The 20087-nt window shown below is 42.8% G+C and overlaps 1 protein-coding gene across 1 annotated transcript in view; it reads right to left on the minus strand.

Moving 5' to 3' along the window:
* Positions 1-1934: 1934 nt before the first annotated feature.
* Positions 1935-20087, minus strand: part of cntln (centlein, centrosomal protein) — an 84925-nt gene continuing 66772 nt past the window's right edge. Inside the window, exons 25-27 of the mRNA XM_068727718.1 lie at positions 16945-17139; positions 12620-12694; positions 1935-2791 (exon numbers count right to left, since the gene is read on the minus strand). Coding sequence (XP_068583819.1) covers positions 2681-2791; positions 12620-12694; positions 16945-17139 — 381 coding nt within the window. The 3' untranslated portion in view covers positions 1935-2680. The remainder of the gene's footprint in view (positions 2792-12619; positions 12695-16944; positions 17140-20087) is intronic.

Raw genomic sequence — 20087 nt, forward strand, 5'->3', positions numbered from 1 at the left:
CAATAGTTGGGTGTGAAACTGTGTCAGTGAAGTAAGGGAGATCACCAGAGGCTGTTTTCTACTCACTCCACAGCTGGTTGACGAGCTCTGCGAGGACTAATTGTGCATCAGTTGGAGGCTGCAGAAATTCTCGGTTTGTGCTTTGACTGTTCTTTGTACTGTGGGCTTCCCGCCTTCCCACCCAAGTGGCACGCACTCACACCAGACTGAAGGAACTTAAAAGTACCACAGAGAAGCCTTGGGACACAAACACACACACACATCACAAACACACACATACACAAATCATCGATCGACCCCAAAGTCAACTCGTGACCCTGACCTCCTCTACCCCTCCAGGAACAATCGCCTGCAGGAATGCGTGGAAAGAAAAAAAAAATATATAAGAAAGTTGGATTTGAAAAGAAGTCGGGGCGAGAGAAAGAGATAAAGACGGAGAGAAAAAAATGACACCAAGTTGATTCTGTTGGAATGAATAAAAGGGGAAGGGAGGAAAACTTTGCATTTGGAACTACTGATCAAAGTAATTCCCACAGGAAACCTCTCTTAATGAGAGCTGTACGAGAAAAGAACGGTGGAAGACAAGGAGTGTGAAAGAGAAGAAAAGAAGGGAACGGCCCGCCATTCCTACACAGAAAATATAGAGATGAATCATATACAGCGCCAAGTGGAAGACATGGTGTGTGTGTGTGTGTGTGTGTGTGTGTGTTGGGAGGGGGGTTGTTTGAAGGGTGTTTTCAAGATCGTTTTAACGTCTTCACTGAGGGAGCGTCAGAGGCAAGGCCAGGTTAATTAAACCCAAGGGAGTACCAACTGAGGGGGCCCACATTTGAATATGTCATAGAAATAGCACGAGTGTGTCAGCCGAGGCCGGGGCTCGCCGAGCAAACATGTTGACTATGCATTACACGCTAAAAGGAAGAGAGAGAATTAGAGAGAGTCAGACAGCAAAGGGTGGGGGCTCCGACATAATTTGTGTGGCACCGATGCTTTGCTCTTTTATACCCACTGCGCCACCAGATTTCTCTGAGTTATTAATGTTTGTCATTAGCTGCATTACCCTGGAGGACAGTGACTGGGGGGAAAAAACTGCAGAAATTTATATGGGACAAATATTGACAATAGCTGGCTCCTGGGTATTGGAGAGGAAGAAAAGATGCAAACTATGTTAATGAATGGTAATTAACCACAAGGGTTTGTCTCTCCTGGATCCTAGCTAAATTGGTCCCCGAGTTGCAGCTAGAGACAGTCCTGGCCTAATCCTTTATTATAAAAAGATAAAGGAAAACGACATCATTAGCATATATTTCAGAAGGGAGGGGGGATTAAAAAGTGGAATTATTTCTTTTTAATTCCTGAACGGAGGATTCTTCACACCATTGTTAATTATACATAACAAAAAGAAAGAAGGAATGTGATGAAGAGGAAAACAAAAGCTAGGAGAGATATAGAAGGAGTTAAAAAAAAAGAAGAAAAAAAAGCATGACTCGAAGGGAGGTGTGTGTGGTCTCTTGTGTAGGATGCCAACTCAAGGACAGAGGAGACCAGGATTATAGTTTAATATTCAAAATTAATAATACGAGTGGGAGGAAAAGGGAACCAGATAAAAGGGGTTGGAGGTAGTTATGTCAAGGATGTAACCACTCCTCTAAAACACCCCTGTACTGTGCTGTGTGTGTGTGTGTGTGTGTGTGTGTGTGTGTGTGTGTGCTCATGTGGACCCTTGTTAATGATGTCAACAGCAGGGGTCACTTGTTACAGACAGGAACCATGCCAACAGTCAGCTGTCAATCATGAGAGGTGTGAGAACCCTGCTGTCCACCAGAGCACCCTCAGTTACCACTGACTGACAGTCTTTGAACTGCTGCAAAAATAAAAGAGACCATTTAGAAATATGACAATGAAATTCAATAATGCAGTCTTTGAAGACAAAAAACAGAGAAATGTTTTTTTTATTTTGAAATTAAGAATAGCTTTACAGCAGAGATCATTGATATTTAACATAATTAACTACTAAATTATCAACAAATAATAATAATACTAGATCAGAAGCTAAAACAAACTTTAATAGATCCACAAACAGATAATTTCCTTCAGTGCATTTGCTAAATATTCAGGGGGCTTCAATCATTGCATATGTTCTCTGAGAGCAGCGTAGTATCAGGTCTGATAAATGGATCCAACCTTACAGTGAATATTCTGCTCTATGTTGCACTCTTGACTTTCTCAAAGTGTTGACTTGGCATTGCTAGGTCAAGTCCCTGCACCCTAAGGTCCTTCAGGTGCCAAATAAATTAGGTGGAGAGGTAAAATAGAGCAAAAAAAAAAAAAAAAAAGGTCTAACTTAAACATTAACGTAAGCATTTGCCTTATCACCCCAGGTCTGCGTTGAGAGTGGCTGCACTGTAAATTAGCTTGGCGCTAAAGGGGCCCTGTCTGATAGACATAGTGCACTGAGCGCTAACACAGATGTCGAGGGCTCATTTACAAAAGCCAGGCTGCTGAGTTGAGCCAGTGGACCAGAGTGAGTCGACAGCGCTTTTCTTACAAATATTGGTTCTGCTACCCCAGCTCAGCTTGGCTCAGCCCAGCTCCCACTGAGTAAGAACCGGGGAGGGAGAGAAGAAGGGAGGGAGGAAAAAGAAGAGGATGACAGTTTTCCCAGCCTCAGCCCAGGGAGTCAGGCTTTTTCGCTGACTGGTGTTACGAGCGTGGCCAGCTCTTCTGTCAGCACTTTCCTCTCCTTCATCTTCACGCGCACAGCCTCCATTAGCTGGCCGGCAGAGGGGATCTGCAGGGGAGGGAAAGGATAGAAAAAAGGGTGTGGGGGCGGTGGTAGTAGGGGTTAGAGAAAATGGGGAAAACACACAAATGCACCACTATTAAAAAAAAAAAGAGTCAGATTTTTGACACCTGGCAGCTTTTCAGAGAGCCTTTGTGCTGTTTTGTGAAACAACAGAAGCTCAGATGGGGCCTGAGGACTTGTGAAACTTTTGAGGGACCGTCCATGTTGAGTGTTTTGACAAAGCAATTCACAAAACAGGCTACACAGCAGAAGCTTCAACACCTAATCCCACACTTTACTCGTTTGTCTAAGATTCCATTCTCAATCAGTGGTACAGTAATGTACGATTCTTAAGTATTAAAGCATAGGTTCACATTTTCTCAAGTCTGTCTTTAAGCAACACTTGCATGCTTATATGTAGATCTAAACAGTTCCTGTTTGACAAAATCCAGAGTCGGAGTTCTGTGCAAAAATGCATTCTTAGGTTCAAGCTAATGGTAGTCAGTAGTTTGAGTCAGAATACTTAACGTATCTGCCAAATTAATCTTTAAAGGAGCAAATTCCCTCCTTCTGTTACAATCCCTTCACGGACTATTTAAAACACTTCTGCATTAACAATCACGCGCTCGTCACACTACTCGTCCGTGTGCAGTGTCCAAAGTGTTGTAAAAAGTAAGGTTTTAGGGAAGATGCATGTGTTTGGATGTACTTAGCATACGACTGGATAAATGAGACTTGGACTATACTGCATGAGTATACGAATGTTTTGATATAGTTTTTCTGTTGTTAAAGGTGGCTCCCATTTATTTCAGTTCATCAAGACTTTTCTCGTGAGAAAAACATTTTCTTCATGAATTGAAGGTAACATGGGGTGAATAATAGACATTTAAAATAAATGGTCAGTTTGTGGTTGAAGTATTCATGGAAGAAACAAAAGGGGACATTTTATTGGATCCCCACTCAATTTAACAAACCTCATATGAGCATCAGCTAAATTTAGGAATTGATTTTACACTGAAAAAGGTCTGTGGATTTTGTCCCTCACCTTACATTGTAATCGTGTCGGAGGGGGATCTCTTCTTAACCAATATGGACAAGGGGAACGATTGCTGCGTCCAAAAAATGTTTTGCATGTGAGTAGTGTTCTGTGACAGACTTCAAAAATGATAAAATATCCTTAAGCACAGGAAAATGGCAAACATTCCCCTTTTTTGGTGGGCTGACGACACACTCCTCTCTCACCAGAGGGATAAGTTGATCACTTTTCACCAGAGTCTTTTTCACTTTTCACCTCAAGGCATAATTAAAACATCAAGATCATCACTGGGGACATTTACAGCATTGTTTTGTTTTTATTGGACTGTCTTTATGCTGGGAATGTGAGAGGATGGGATCTGATGTCCACCTCATCAGACAGGATTACAAAGGTTGAGTATGAAGGAACTATATGTTTGCCAGGCTTCTCCTCCGAGTTCTGGCTAATTTAGTTTTTCCTCTGAATCAACACAAGGATTTTATGGTCATTAGGGCACCTGATCAAAGGCAGGCATTCCTACTGTATCACCCATAAATATTCACTTCAAGTTATGAGCAGCCTTTTACAAGCGCCTTTTTCATGCAAGGGAGACAAATTCATTCCCTAAGCAATTTTCTAAGTCACATGGCGTGAGATGAGATGTGGACTGGCCAAGCTGAAAATAGTGACTTCTATATCATAAAATCTTTAACTTTTTATCCCTTAAAAGAGTGTGAAAACATAACCTTATTGAACCATACATGAGAAAACAGGCTGTCACAAGTCTGAATTGCTGTAACAAACTTCACTGAATAACATCTGCAGCTGGGAATACAAGGTATTGTTGCTTTGAAGTGATTAACACAAACACATATTGGAATTAGGTCTGCAGCTGACATGTTTTAAAGGACATTTGAAACTATCGTCTTATCAATTTCCAATACGTTTGGAGAGTAAGAACTTCAGAAACTAAAATACACGCAGTCCCCATGCCCCTTGACACATCTCTCCTCTTCATTAAAGGTAACAGGAGCAGGGAACACAAGGTCCCGTGTGCACACTGCACACACACACATCCCGGGATGTGTGTGTGTGCAGTGTGTGTGTGTGTGTGTGTGTGTGTGTGTGTGTGCATGTGTGCAGTGGGGAGTCAGTTCCAACTGCACTGGATGCATCAAACACACAGCGCTATTCCTCAGAGAACCACTACGCTGAAGTAACTGCTGAGACATCTCCCTCTGCCTCTGTCCTTCAGGGAGAATTCACTCTCCCTGTCTCATGCACACGCACGCACGCACGCACGCACGCACGCACATACGCACGCACGCACGCACGCACGCACGCACGCACGCACGCACACACACACACACACAAATTCCTAATCAGCTAATTACACTTAGAGCCACTAACTATGCAAACAAACTAACTAAAATAGAGACACAGCCGCAACACAAGGCTCTATGGGACAGCAAAGAGGGAGACTGGATCATTAAAAGTACTGATATGGGAATATGGGTAAACAACACTAACAGGTAAACATGATCTAGATAAACCAAATGGAGTGCAATTTAAGTCTGAAACAGATTAAACCCTTATCTACTTTTAATCCCTTCATTCAAATAAACTGGGCAAGTTTTTATCTCAGTCAGAGACGACAAGACACAAGGGACAGAGAGAGAACCAGGGATATTGCAGTTCACCACATATAGATACGATGGCATCTTTATAAACCTTCATTAAAGTTGATCTATGACAAGTACATTGAGAGAACTCTTCTTCTGTCTCTTGGTTGATAAATTATTCTGTTGTGTTTGATAAAATACCTCTCGTTCAGATTTATCTCCCTATTGGTGTGTGACTTACATCAGCAGATTTTGGCACAGGGAAGCACAAGCACTCACACACGGTCGGGCTCGCAGACAGGACAAGCAGGAGGACCATCCTTTCCATTCATCCAACAGACACATTTGCTGGGGACTGATACCCTGCAGGATGGTTTGGGGTAAGCTGTGATGCAGCTGCTCTACTGGATCCCCTGGGCTGCTTAAGGCAGTGTTAGGAACTGGCGCTAATGTTATGCTACAGTTGATTTAGCTGGGCCCCTGTCCCCTTTGGCAGAGCTAGCCAACACCAGCGCTAAGCAACGCAGCCGCTGTTCTGCAAGAGGCCCTGTCCCCTATGGCAACACTAAAACAGCTACTGTAGCATTAAGCCATGCTAACTCACATCATTACTATTCAACAGGCCCTGCAGAGCAGACCTTTTGTCTAGGTGTGATTCCATGAACATGTTTCAGAAGTGAACTGACATGTAAAGCCACTGACACTGACAAGTGTGTGTGAGACTGTGTGTGTGAGAGTGTGTGTGTGAGAGTGTGTGTGTGTGTGTGTGTGTGTGTGTGTGTGAAGACAAGAACAAGAGCTGCAAGCAAAAGGTGTTTTTATGAGCCAATTAAATGACATTGCTATTCTATAGCCTGGGGCACACCTCAAGGCAAGGAGCAGCTCAAAGTTGCAGCACTCCAGTGACCATTGTCTGGTAGTGGCATTACACACGTCAACTTTTTTTCTTCTTCTTAAAAGATCGATCATCCCAGCTCTTTTGTCTTCTCCCCCAGAACGGGTTAGCGCAATTATTTCCAAGGGCCCAATTTGTGAGTAGATGTAAAGATAGTGTCAGGCTGCTGGATATCTAAATGAGTCCAAATGTAGAAGGAGGGGGAATCCGACAGCCTAAAAGCGATATAAGGGGGTACTTCATTCAAATTTCTGCATGCGATCAGCATGTGACTACCAAGTGGTCTTTCTCAGCTATTCACTAGTTTGCCACCGTATCAATATAAATGTGACAGCCATGTATAATAAAGCAAATGTTGCTGCTTAAAATAAGTGACATTTGGCTCCTTCAAATGTCCTAAAGAGTGACCTGTAGAGAGCGCATACCTTACAGTGTATATTTTACTGTAACACACTGTACACTGCTGGTTAATTTGATAATAACCATAAAAAAATGAAGTTTAGGATTTAACTCGTATGACAGGAGCATTATCACAGTGGTGATGGAGCCTTGCTATAAATGTTTGTCCCTGGCTGGTGAGCCGTCTCCAATCTAGGCCACTACTCAAGGTAAGGGAGAAGTAGTTACAGTAGTTTTATTACAGTGGGGGAAAAAAACAGCTCTTTGATCTTTGATCTTCTCACTTTTGTTTGAAAATCAAATTTATCAAACGGGGGAATAACAACAACAACAGCATGATAAATAGATAAAAAAAAGCCCAAGCACAAAGGCACCATACTGAAAAGTCTTGCATTTGATTATCTCTGATAATGAATATGTCACATTTGCAAAAAGGGGCTCAGGTAAGGAAATCACTAAAGCACCGGCAAGCCTATTCTCTCCCTCTCCTTCGTAATTACCTACCCCTGCAGCGGAGCAGATCCCTCTCTTTTCTCCCCTTAAGGTCACTAGAGACTGATATGAAAGGGAATTGGACACTTGGGGCCACAAATACTGTAATTAAAAATCTCTCCTTTTCTTGATACGTTGTTTGGAAACATCATTTCAGTGTGCAACATGCATTTGTTAGGGATCTGACCTAAATACACCCAAGATTAAACACAGGAAAGCACCGGGTCTTTGTTTCAGGTTCCTACTCATTAGGTGTGAAAATGAGATGATTCAGGCACGATTGGGGTGTAAATATAGAAAGGTGATATCCATACAAAACAGAAGCAATCTTTAGGTGGATTCAGCAATCAAGAACACACCCGTGATTAACAGTATGGCTCATTGGCCGAGGTAATGTACTGGGAAGCAGTTACAATCAACAAAAGTGGCTGTGCCTGCAGCAAACTGTCACATATAAAACAAGAAGGTGCTAAGAATCGTTGCCTCAATGTTTGTTCACTGACATAAGGGAATTTAACACATCTAGTCATCTATTCAATGAGGAAATGTCCACTTTCATCATTAATTCTCTTCCTGTAGTAACATAAAAAGCGAAAGTCCACTATGCTCCAAAAGGACGACCCTCGGGTACAATCAGACCAGCAGTAACCTTAAAGCTCCGAAATAGCGCCATGACTCAAGAATAATAGAGATTATTCACCCGGCCTATTTTAATTCATCTCCTGAAATGTGCTAGTTGATATTTTCTAGCTTGCCTGGTTAAGTAATCGCCCCAACAGATTAATAGCTAAGAAGCAGCGGCAAAAGGCTGCATCTGCTGTTTCTATTTATGTGAAATGCAAGTTGAACTTAACGAGTCACAGTGTGCTCTGTTATTAGTAAAGTCTCCTTCAGGGATCCCTCCCCCCTTAATCCCTGCCACTGTTCCAGTGACATATTTACAGTACAAAGGCTCGTCGTGAGTCCCCTTCACACACATACAAACACACTCACAGAGACAGAAAAAGACTGGCTGATTTAATTAGCTCAATCATTAAATAAGGCTTAATTAGAGTCACTTTCCTTCAGAGAGAAGTGGGGGACTCGGAGCTGTTCCTTGTCATTACAGAGGCATAATGAGCCACACAACACAACACACTACCCATCATCCTCACAGCATCGCAACAATAGAAAACTTTCCCACTGCATTAGCACCGTAAGGCATGGAGCCTTTGAAATATTTAATGCTAAGGTTTAATGATGTAATACCCGAGGGAACCACCAAAATGATGAGAGGCTTTGACAAGAGGTGACATGAATAAAGTCTGTTATTTGAATTTAGATAAATGATGCCATTAACATCATAGCAATAAGCAGCAGCAACCCTTCCCCAAAGTTCAATAAGGTTTTGAAATTACAGGAAAATGTTCAGCCCTGTAGTCCATCCATAAACGTCTTTGATGTTTTATAACAAGTCCAGTCCAGATGGGTCTGGCCTGTCTCTACTACTGTCTTAATGTAATGTTCACCTGCTTGTTATAGTTTGGAGGCTGATAAGAAGTGATGCTTGTACGTCTCCCTCGGGTGTGATTGTGAAGTAAATATTAGCAGGCCCTCAGCGCCACCCCAACCCACTGTCCTCTCATAAAGAAATCAACAGAGTCAATGACTTTTTAAATGTTATTATGCTGTCATGAGGCTTGAGATGGGTACGTGTGTGTACAAAATGAGTCTGAAAAATGATCTGGAGGGAACGTGTGTGTGTTGGCATGCATGTGCACACGCTTGCAATGCACATGCTCCTCCTGTTCATTATTGGCCAGCAGCAGAAGCCAGTCATTTCCCTGTCTTCATAAAGACTTGGCCCATTAAATTCTACCTCCAGTCAATAATTAGGACTCCACAAATAAACCAAAGGCAATTAAATCAATGCTTCCCCGGGCCGGTGCCTGGACCCCATGGCCCACATGGACACTCCATCTTCTCTGCTGGCCTTATTCATGGTGGGTTGCGGTGGAGCCATACAGTACACCCCCTGGCCTGCTCATGATTATTAGATAGCACCGTCCCTCGATTCTGACTATGGAGCGCCGCTTATGGTGGCTCTCCACTGAGAGGCGTAGGGTTTGATTTCATTAACTCGAGCAGAAGAGGTGAGAGACGAGGAAATGAATGCAATGTTTCATTTGCCACTGCTTCAGCATGAAGGGAGCAGTAATTCAAAGCATTCACACACACACACACACACACACACACACACACACACACACACACACACACACACACACACAGTTTGCCAATGTGTTGTGGATGTCTCTCTTTCTTGTTACGATGACATGTGGCAGTGCACAACAGCGATGGCGAGCAACAGCCCACACACAAAGACACAGATGCACACATACATACCACTCTTCAGTTCTTTCACATCTGCGCACGCACACACACACACACACACACACACACACACACACACACACACACACACACAGAGTGAGTGATGGGTTTGCTATTGACAGGGCCACTGAGATAATAAAGTGCTGTCCCACTGGCAGCTCCATTAGGCACTGACAGTGAGAAGATGAGGCTGTCGTGAGAGCGCACATGCACACACGAATACGTACACATTCTCAGACATACACGCCGATGGACACATCCTCATCCTCCTTCGGTGACAGCCAGCCAGTTAAGGACATGGATCTCTCTCTCATCTTTCCTTTCACTGGGTCTATTTCTGTCTCTGTGTCTTTTTAACCGAAGAAGAGTGTGTGTGTGTGTGTGTGTGTGAGTGCAGCTCGGGGGTAAGATCATATCACTATTAGGGGAGTGTGTTATTAGTGTCACAGGCAGGGTGACAAGCCAGGCCATTCCACTTCACAGATGTTCTGCTTGGTGAGCCTTTCATAGGCTATGACAGAGAGTAGAGAGGCAAAGTGGGTACAGTATGAGAGTTCTTTAAGTATATTCCCTCACTACGAAAACGCTCGCTTCTCAGCATCAGCGGACATGTGTAGTTCAGGCACGTAATCATAGGGGTCTTTAACGCTTCAAATTAGGAGTTCTACCTTAATCAACCAACAGACAGGCACTAAGAGCATCTTCATAGACCCCTTCGCCTGGTCTCTTAGTATGTGAGATATCACACCAGCCTGTCAGAAAAAAGACAGAAAAACGAAAGACACATGCAGACACAGAGTCTGTTGTCCCCCTTGACTTGGCGGCATGCTTTTAAAAACCAGAAGAGATAGAGAGAAGATGAAAAATTTTAAATAAATAAATGAACAAAAAAACAGAACAAGATGGACTTGAAAGGGGATAGAAAAAGTCTGTTGCAGGGAGGAGGGGGATGACTGCGGTGGTCCCAGCGGTCCCCACAGAGACCTAGGGGCGAGTCTCAGCCTTGTCATACTCCACTCTTCTCCTCCACTCCCCACATCAGCTCCTCCACTCCCTCCCCCTTCCACCACCCCTGTTCTGCCCACGGAAAACGTCGATAGCAGGCTGCTGGTGCCGAGGTCTCTGGTGGACACTAGCTCATTCTCCCGGCATCGACAGGCCCGCCAAATCAATATTTAGTTCCCCACTAACAAGCTGCCTCGGGGTCTGAGCCAGAGAGAGAGAGCGAGCGAGAGAGAGAGAGGGAGAGAGAGAGAGCAATGCAGGACAGTGGAGGATGGCGGAGAGAGACAGAGAACAGGGACTGAGAGCTGTCCAGCTAGAAGGGAAAAACATGGATTCAGTAGAGTGTTGTGTGTGTGTGTGTGTGTGTGTGTGTGTGTGTGTGTTAGTGTGGGAGGGGGAGAGGAAGGTGGAAAGGTCAGGAGAAGATCTGGGGAACAAGAGAACAGTGTCTGGTGTGTGTCGTGGTGCGGAGGCGACGCATGAGTGCCTTCGGCAGTCGCTGACAAGAACACAGACAAGACACACATACACACAGTCGACACTCTCAATCATACACATATCACAGCGAGCAGACGTTGACAGCACTCGAGTAAAGCTCCAGCAGAGCACTCACAGATGAGTGGCTGTGCACACAAAGACACACACACACACACACACACACACACACACACACACACACACACACACACACACACACACACACACACACACACACACACACACACACACCGTGAGGATGTAGTTGCTTTTCTTTGTTTTATCTTTTGCATCTCTTCTTTTTGTCAGAGCCTGGAGCAGGACACATTGGTGAGGGAATGAAAAATTAATTCTCCATTTACTGTTTTTTGGGTGAATCTGGTGCCCAAAATGTTCTAAACTGAAGACTGACAAAGTAATACATCTGCAATGTTGGGCTAAAATAACATCCAAAAAATTATGGAAATGCTTCATTCAAACCTGAAATGGAAATTAAACTTAATTATTAAATTAATTATTCTTAAACTAAACAAAATTATGTATTGATCTGTAAAACATAAAACTAGACCTTGGTAACAATAACTACTTTTAAAGAAGCTGTATTTAAATTATGAACATTAATATAGCAGCAAACAACTATTAGCTACGCAAAGATATAGAGGAATTATGTCTACCTGAGCAGAGAATGAAGTTGCTCTCCCTCTGTGTGTGTTGTTATCCAAGAGTCTCTTTGCTTTGTTATGCTCGTGCTTTCAGTGCATGTTAGCGCATGTGAGCGTGCCCCCCTGGTTTGCTCATGTGCATGTTAGTGCACGTGAGCAGGCCCCACTGATTAGCTCCTGGCTGCCGCTCTGCACTGCTCTTAACCAGTTACAGCTAGTAATGCCGGCCTGACCGACAATGTCGTCTCGGAAGTGTAGCACCCAACCTCCGGTTCTCTGTCAGCCCTTTCACTGTAGTTTGCACTGTTAGCACTGTTAGCACTGTTAGCACTGTTAGAAATGAGTCCGCCGGCTTGCCGTCGACATGTTGAGAGCCATAGAGAGGCAATCGAAAAGCTCCCAATCTCGGATCTTGCATCTTTAAAAACATACTTTATAGTTTATTAAGATATAAAGAGCTGTTGCCCCCGCGACCCGATCCCGGATAAGCGGACGAAGATGAGATGAGAGATGAGAAGATATAAATCTTAACATCTGACCATTTGTAAAACAATCAAGAAAAACTACCAACTAATTACGAAAAAATAATAATAGAAAATAATTTATAAATCGAACAAATCATTTATTTGCCCTTCAACCATTTTAACTTCTGTATGTCACTGATACCGAGTGAGTAAAAGAGAAAATCATGAAATAGTGGTGGAGTGATAACCTAACCATTGTCCTTTTTACTTATATAAAGCAAATAAGATTATATTATAGATTTTTGCAAATCTTTGAGAATTTGTTGATTTTGATACTTTTCCTGTCTAAGGAAACACACACTAATATCTAGTGTGTGTGCAGGAATGAGTAACTTGTGTGATCATCGTTGCATATTTGTGTGAGCCTGACCTTCTGCTGGAGGATGTGGTTGAGATGGTCCAGCCACTCCTGGTCTCTTGGACTCTCTGAACGGGGCTCTGCTCCCTGCAAACAGCAAATACATACCATTCAATGACAGGACGGAGACGGAAAAATCCACGTAAAATCATACCAACGTTGAGGGAGAATACTTCCAATAAATCCTCGGAATCTTAGCGCTTTGTACATGGATAAAATGTAATATCTCAAGTGAGTCAGACAACAGTCACTTGATGTTTCTAGAGAGAACCTGCTGCTGTATCTTTAGATAGGCCTCTGTGAGTTTCCTGCTTAAGGGAAAAATTGTAGCATCACACCAGCAAGGACCTTGAAGAAGCTCTCTGGAGACTCAGTGGCAAGGTACGCCGGAATACGTTTGCATGCTACTCATGTATAAAGACCTAACAGAGTGGTAGCCTTGTTACTGCTAATGAACAGAAAGAAGAGCGACGGCGTGGCCATGTACACCTCAGCACTAATACGTTACCTCTTCACTTCAAACCCCAGGTGTAGCTGCTGGAAATGATGTGACAAGCCTTGTACTGCCTCACAGGGAAGCAGGGGGGGCAGGAGGGGGATAAAAGTGTGTGTGTGGCAGAATCTGAAAGTCCCTGTACTTGCAGACTGTCTGACCTAACAGGCAGGTACTGTGAAGTCTGGGACGGCAAGGGCTGACCAATGCCAAAAGTCCACAAGGGGGCTCATGCAGACTTATGTGAACTTTGATAGAGTTCCCTTTCAGGTGCTGACCTCACCAGGGTGTGCTCTGAATATCGCCCAATATTCATAGCAATAGTAATGCGAGTCAGACAGGCAAATGTTGACTCTCATCCAACAAACAAAAAATCCTACCACCTACGTTTTTTTAGGACTTTCAGCTGAGATGAAATGATTAGCAATGTTAATGCTGAGCTTTTCAAAGCCATGGGAAGTGCTACAGTGCCTATTGATCATTATATTATCTCTGTTGTTTCATCTAAAGCAAGTGATAACACAAATGTCTCCAATGTGAAGAAAATTCAGCCTCATAAAAGGAAATATAAAATCCATCTTTCTATCTATTTTCACTATCGTGTGTATTTGACGCTCATCTGTCTTGTTTTTACTGCACAGACACAATAAAGGTTTTTTAACTTTTATACTACATAAAGCAATGTACCCTTTCTTATGAACTGAGCTGGAACTGTTAAGATGTGGGCATTGGTTTTATCCATGGCAATTAGTGAGGTCTGGAGGGTTGACATTTGGATTAAGGATGTCTTTCTCCCTGGTGTCCCCCAGCTTCCTGGTACCCTCTATGTGTTATCCTTGGTAGTAGCAGTTGGTCTAGGCTAATTTCAGCGGATGCCTAATTGTGCCTGGTGCTCTGAGTAACTGAGAAAGTAGGTAGTGATCGGGGGTGGGGAGTGTGTGGATATATTAGCGAGAGAGAAAAAGAGGGTGAGAGAGGGCGCCCTGCTTGTGACTACCGCCTTCAAGCCTCCCGCAGGGGTGAACGCGGTGTGTGAAACAGTGCATGTGCTTGAGAGTGAGTGTGCTAGCCCACCCTTGGTAGATATATAACAAAGCACTGACCCTCCATCAAACATTAGGTGCAAAACAAACTGGCCTGGCAATTACAGCCTTATTACATCTGGATCATTAACTCCACAACAAGTTGCCAGGGGAGCCTGGAGCTGCTCGGCCCTCTCTGGTCCTCTGTTACACGCTATGGAATGGACAGAGGCAAATAACAGTGTGCAGCGCAATACATGTGTGCAAGCATGTGTGGAGCGCTTATATTTGAGCACACTTAGATGCCTTCTTTGCATCTATATACACACACATAACATTGATTTTGTGGGTTTGCATATGTGCGTAAGGGAGCAGCTGTACGTTTCTCTATGACTCTTAAAAAGCTTTGAAAATCAATTATTAAATTAAAAATACAAATTCTACATTCCCTTGAAATAGCTGAAAACACTTTCAGTGCTATGCTGTCTATAAATACAGAATCAGCTACAGAAAATATAGTTTGCAGCATTTGAAAAAGATGACTGTCATAACACAAAAGGTCATCTGTTCCCAAAATTCTCCAAAAATATAACCACAACAAGGAATAATTCATAAAGGAACATTTTGATATGCATTATATTTAAAAGTACATTGATTTCAAAACCAAACACCAGTGCACTATAATGTTAAATACTTCTGCCTTCTGCTAACATTGCAGAATTAAATAAAAATAGCTATGTTGGCAATGGAGTATTCTCATTTAAAAGTAAAAATGAAGACTGAAACCAAACCCTATTAAGCCCTGGGTTCTAATTCAGCACACTGGCATCACACAACCAAGTGAATAAATGAATACACTTGCTATGTGTGGGACTTGTTTAAGACTGCTGGGAAATCCTGATAACCTCATGTCTCGTGACGTCCTCAAGTCCAAAGGAAATACATACAATCTACAAGGGTTGTGCAAAAGCTCCTAACGTTTCTTTGACTGAGGGGGGGAAAGATATCACAATTCTGAAACAAGTTCATGAAACTTCAACTCTGTGCCAAACTTTCAAATTGTGAAGAGTTGTAGACCATATTTCATGTTTTAAACACTCACAAGTAGAGAAGCATCGTGTGCTCAGCTAAAGCATAGTTAAGTTCAGACTGGTTTAAGTAGGGTACACTGAATCTCTATAGACACACACTTCCATACAGATAATGTGTCCAGAGAGTTTCAATTAGTGCACATCGTAAATAGCCACTCACCTAAACACAGATCTGTACAGACACATACCACTCTTCTCATGATCTATTACCAACATTCAAAGTCTCACTCAGTAACACACCTAAACTATTAACCTCACTGTGACGAAAGACTTACAATTCTCTGGTGGATGTGTGCCTTCTGTGATTTATGAATTAGGGACGCACCGATATGACTTTTTTCAGTCCTGATACAGATACCTGGGCTCTGGGGATTGCCTGACACTGAGTCCGCTGCGATAGCAGTGTTTAATTGATAAACTGTATTCCTCAAAGTGACTGGGACCATTTTTCATCACGTTCTACTTAAACATCACTTTCTGAACTCTGTAAAACATAATATAACAAAATAATACATAGATACAAATGTATGGAATTGTTATGCATTAAAATAATAGTATCTGATACCAGATCGCCCCATTGTCACGATACTCAATCCAGCTATTAGGCCGATATCAGTATTACTATCCATGCATCTCTGTTATGAATGTTCAATTAACAAAACAGGAAGAACACATCCTTCATGTTGGGGCACCAAGCAGGACGCCATTAACCACCATTAATACAAGACAGAAAACAAGTGGTGTAGAGAGTGTTTTCACACGCAGATGTTTCAGCTCCGATGAGGGGGACTTTTTGTCAAGTGAGAAACTGTTCCCTGTCATCTCCTGGGTGGAGCTGGGCTGCAAAGGGCTAAAATTGGTTTCAAGTGTGAGTAAGTGCCTGGAGCGCCCTCTCTCATCTTGTGATAGATGGGAGGAAGTCCCCGGGGGTGGGTGGTTGATTGTAACATGGTATTGCTAATTGATGACAAAGCTGGGTATGATCAATGGTAGAGTTGGAAAAAAGTGTGAAACTCTGACTTTTGCAAGCAGCCGACCGTCAATAGCAAAGGATTTTCAGTTCAATGAAAAGAGGTGTACTTACTCAACTTGTGCTGTATTAAATCTTATATCAAGTTGATAGGTGCTGCAGGTGTTGATGGGTTTTTGATCTCGTCGAGAGCAAGAACACCAGCTATAAACATGAAGCCACATCCTCCTCTGTTGCACTGCAACTTACTTCCCAACTTATTAGTACATGTCTTTGGTGTGTTTGAGGCTTTGGAGCTGTGACTGAGCTGCATTATTTGACGCATCGGTGTGAGAATGTGTTGGTGTGGCCTTTACAGTGTTAGACCTTGCTAACCTTGCCATGAGCTATCTACCCATCAATAAGAGAAGGTGAGACGGAAGCAGAGACCTCAAGCATTCTGTCCACCACTATAATTGCCACCGGGCCTTACAACCCTTTTGGTGGAAACCCTGCACCTGTTACCAGATGATGGCCACAGTGCCTGTAGCACCTCATTTAGTCTCAATTGACTAAGAAGATACCCAAAGCTACAAGCTGATAGTGATTATATAATGTCTTTCCCAGTCCTCTGGTGCAATCACTAAGCCGAACACCTTGAAAACTTTTAGCATGTTTTACAGTACAGGAAATCTATTCTAGGTATGTTGAGTGCTCTGGGCATAATCTAGACCTGATACAGCGTTTATATGAAATGTTGACCCACTGTCCCTTGGCCTTACCTGGTCAGTGTCCATTATGTCCGCAAGATCATTCTCTGACATATTGAGGATGGAGGCAGCGATGGACTTGGCTTTGATCATGGACTTGGCTGAGAGGCCCTTTGCTACCACAGCATTGGCCTGCCTCAACCTCCTCCTCTTCATCAACTGCTGCTTGACCTCTTGAACGTCTAAAAGTATTTCACTGGCCAGGGCCTGAAGGGGGAGGAGAAGAAGGAATAAAAAAAAAAAGAAGAGAGATGATGAAATGGATATAGAAAAACAAGAGGGATAGCTCTGGCTGGTCGATGAATAAATGAAATTGATCAAGCATGCGCCAGAGAGGCCTGGTACATTATGGAGGAATATTGAGTTTGACACACTCAGATTCTCTTCAGTTTCGCCTCACGCTCCCTCGTAGGAATGTGGACCTGAGGGTTTGTTGCCCTGTCGATTGAAAGCTGAGGGAACATAGCTTTGATACCAAATGTACCCCAAGTTTTGCTAAAATCTCCAAAGACAGAGAATCATGCATCAGAGAGAGCGAGACAGTGCGCTACTGAACATACAGCCATTCATTTATTTATTTGCTTTCTGAATGTCTCTCCGTACAACAGGGCAGCATAACACTGTCAATAATTAAGCTACGAGGGGCTGTTTCAAATGGTGCCCGAGTGAATGGCAAGCGAGACGAGGAAGGCCTGGGATGGCACAGTTGTCGGGCACTAAATGGGAGTTTGCTCTAAATACAGAGAGACAATTAAATGTTAAAACTGCCACTGTACACGAGAAAGTCAATAAAGTAAACTCCCCTTTGCTTCATTTTGAGCTTATTGATCGAGGCAATAATCTTCTGTATCATTCCCTTGTAAGCCTGCTGAAAAGCTGACCTTGGAATAGATGGTCAGATGAGAGAAAGCTAGAGACAGAAGAACTTGCTGTACACAAAAGCAAAATTAAAAAAAAATAATAAAGTACAACTTATTCTTGGACAGCACACAATGTAGCCAAGCAACGAAGAAGCACAGTGTGTGCACACATACAAGAACACAAGCACAAACATACGAAAACACTCAAGTGCATTACGGTAACAAGGGTAATCACACACGAACAATGTGGAATTGCGGCAAACATCTCCAATCCTCTCTCTTAATTTCACACAGGTGGACCAGGTGCTGTTTACAAAGCAAGTGGTGGTTCTCACAGGAGAGAAGTGAATGAGTGGTTGGAGGCTCGCAGCTGGAGTGTATGGAGTGCTGCTATTTGTCTGTTAGCAACATGAAATGTACACAAGCAGAGCAGAGACATTCAGAAATTCAAAGGAGACATGTAGGAAAACCAACAGGAAGACATTATATAAAACCCATACAGATAAATAGAGAGAGACAATATAGGTTATATAAATCAACTCATAGAGCTAACGCTGGTTTTTCAACTTTTGATCTCAATTCTAATGTATAAACACTTTAAAACAAGAAAAGTTTAAATATTTTAGTCCAGCTGCTTTTGACTTGCTCCTTCTAGATAACAGAAGTGGGAGCAGTTTCATTCAATTGAATTTGAAATCCAGTTTCATAGGTGGCCAACTACAACTATGTTGGTGTAAAGTAATCAGAATAGCACTGATTGAACAGGACGAGCAAAAACCATAACCATCGTCAACCTCCTAATGAACGAAGGCAGCTTCAGCTCTTTTTGGTGTTCTGAGAGCTGTGTTTACCCTTAAGGAATACACTGCTCATTAACTAACAGTCGGAGATCCTATTCTTTTATTTACAGCCTAATAGATATTCACTGTCACTGTTCAAGGGTTACATTCAATTGACCTAAACCCTGCATGTGGAAGAATCTAGAAAGAGATTAAGGGGTGAATTTATCACCCATTCTCAGCCCTGGGAGAGACAAAGGGTGGGAGGAGGATATGCAAGCATTCTCACACACACACACACACACACACACACACACACACACACACACACACACACACACACACACACACGCTATTCAAATACATACATGGAAGGTGTTGTGTCCGTGTGTGCTTGCTAAGAGCTCTTAGCAGACTAGTATACAATCACAATTGCCAGAGGAGCAATTTAGACAGGACGAGGATTAGGGCAAAGAGATGGGGATCAAATGAGCAGCAAAAATATATCCTCTTTAATAACTAGCTACCTCTGAACCTCTTCACACACATGAGGACACAAAGGGCCATTCAAAAACATAAAGAGCAGAGCGGGAGGAAAAAAATGATTTTATTCTGTTAGATTAGGCAGGCACTGATGAAAAAAAAAATGGTGTTTACTGTTGTTCACATACCCTACAAAGATTATGTAAGGACCACTTACAGAACAGGTATATGGAAGGTATACTGTAAGGTAATCACAGGTAAATGTGTTGTGACATCATTGTTGTATAGGGTACTTCATATCTAAGACCGACATCGAATTCCAGTAATCACAAAAATACTCACACATTCTTTTAAAAAAAAAGAGAAAGAAAGATAATACTCAAAGGCTGCACAATCCTGTTCTTTTCAGCAGGGATGACAAACCAAAATATTCTTTACAAGAGAACTACTGGAACCTTTAGTGTGTGTGTATGTGTGTTGAGAAGTAGTCACTACATGCAGGGCCACTGTTTAGCAGTTCAATAGCAGTGCTTACAGCCTGGGGCGTGTGCAGGGGCCAAAAGGGTTTGCTGGCACACAATAAAAAAAAACACACAAATACACACAAATACACACACACACACACACACACACACACACACACACACACACACACACACACACACAGAAGCACAGAAGCACATACAGGCACAAAGGACAAAAAAAAACAAGCTCATAAAGACACACACAGACACATCTATACACACACGCGCGCAGCCCTCCGGTCCTGATCAATACATGACAAGAGTAAATCTCCTCCGGACGTCAGGCAGTCCAATCAAAGGGCTTGGTGTTCTTATAGGGAATCACAGGAGCCAGGGGGAGGCAAACAATGATGTGAATCCTCAACAACAACACAATGGCCCCACCAGCCTTGGGTTATGGGAATGGAGAAGAGCAGTTATGAGAGCGTGAACTGTATTTCTATGCATTTCTATACACATGTGCTTTAACATGTAATGCAGCCTCTATTTATAGGTTATTTGTACATTTC

The sequence above is a fragment of the Cebidichthys violaceus genome, unplaced genomic scaffold (genome assembly GCF_023349555.1).
Source record: "Cebidichthys violaceus isolate CVI_PGR_0920_01 unplaced genomic scaffold, fCebVio1.0.p SCAF_4, whole genome shotgun sequence".
Classification (NCBI taxonomy): domain Eukaryota; kingdom Metazoa; phylum Chordata; class Actinopteri; order Perciformes; family Stichaeidae; genus Cebidichthys; species Cebidichthys violaceus.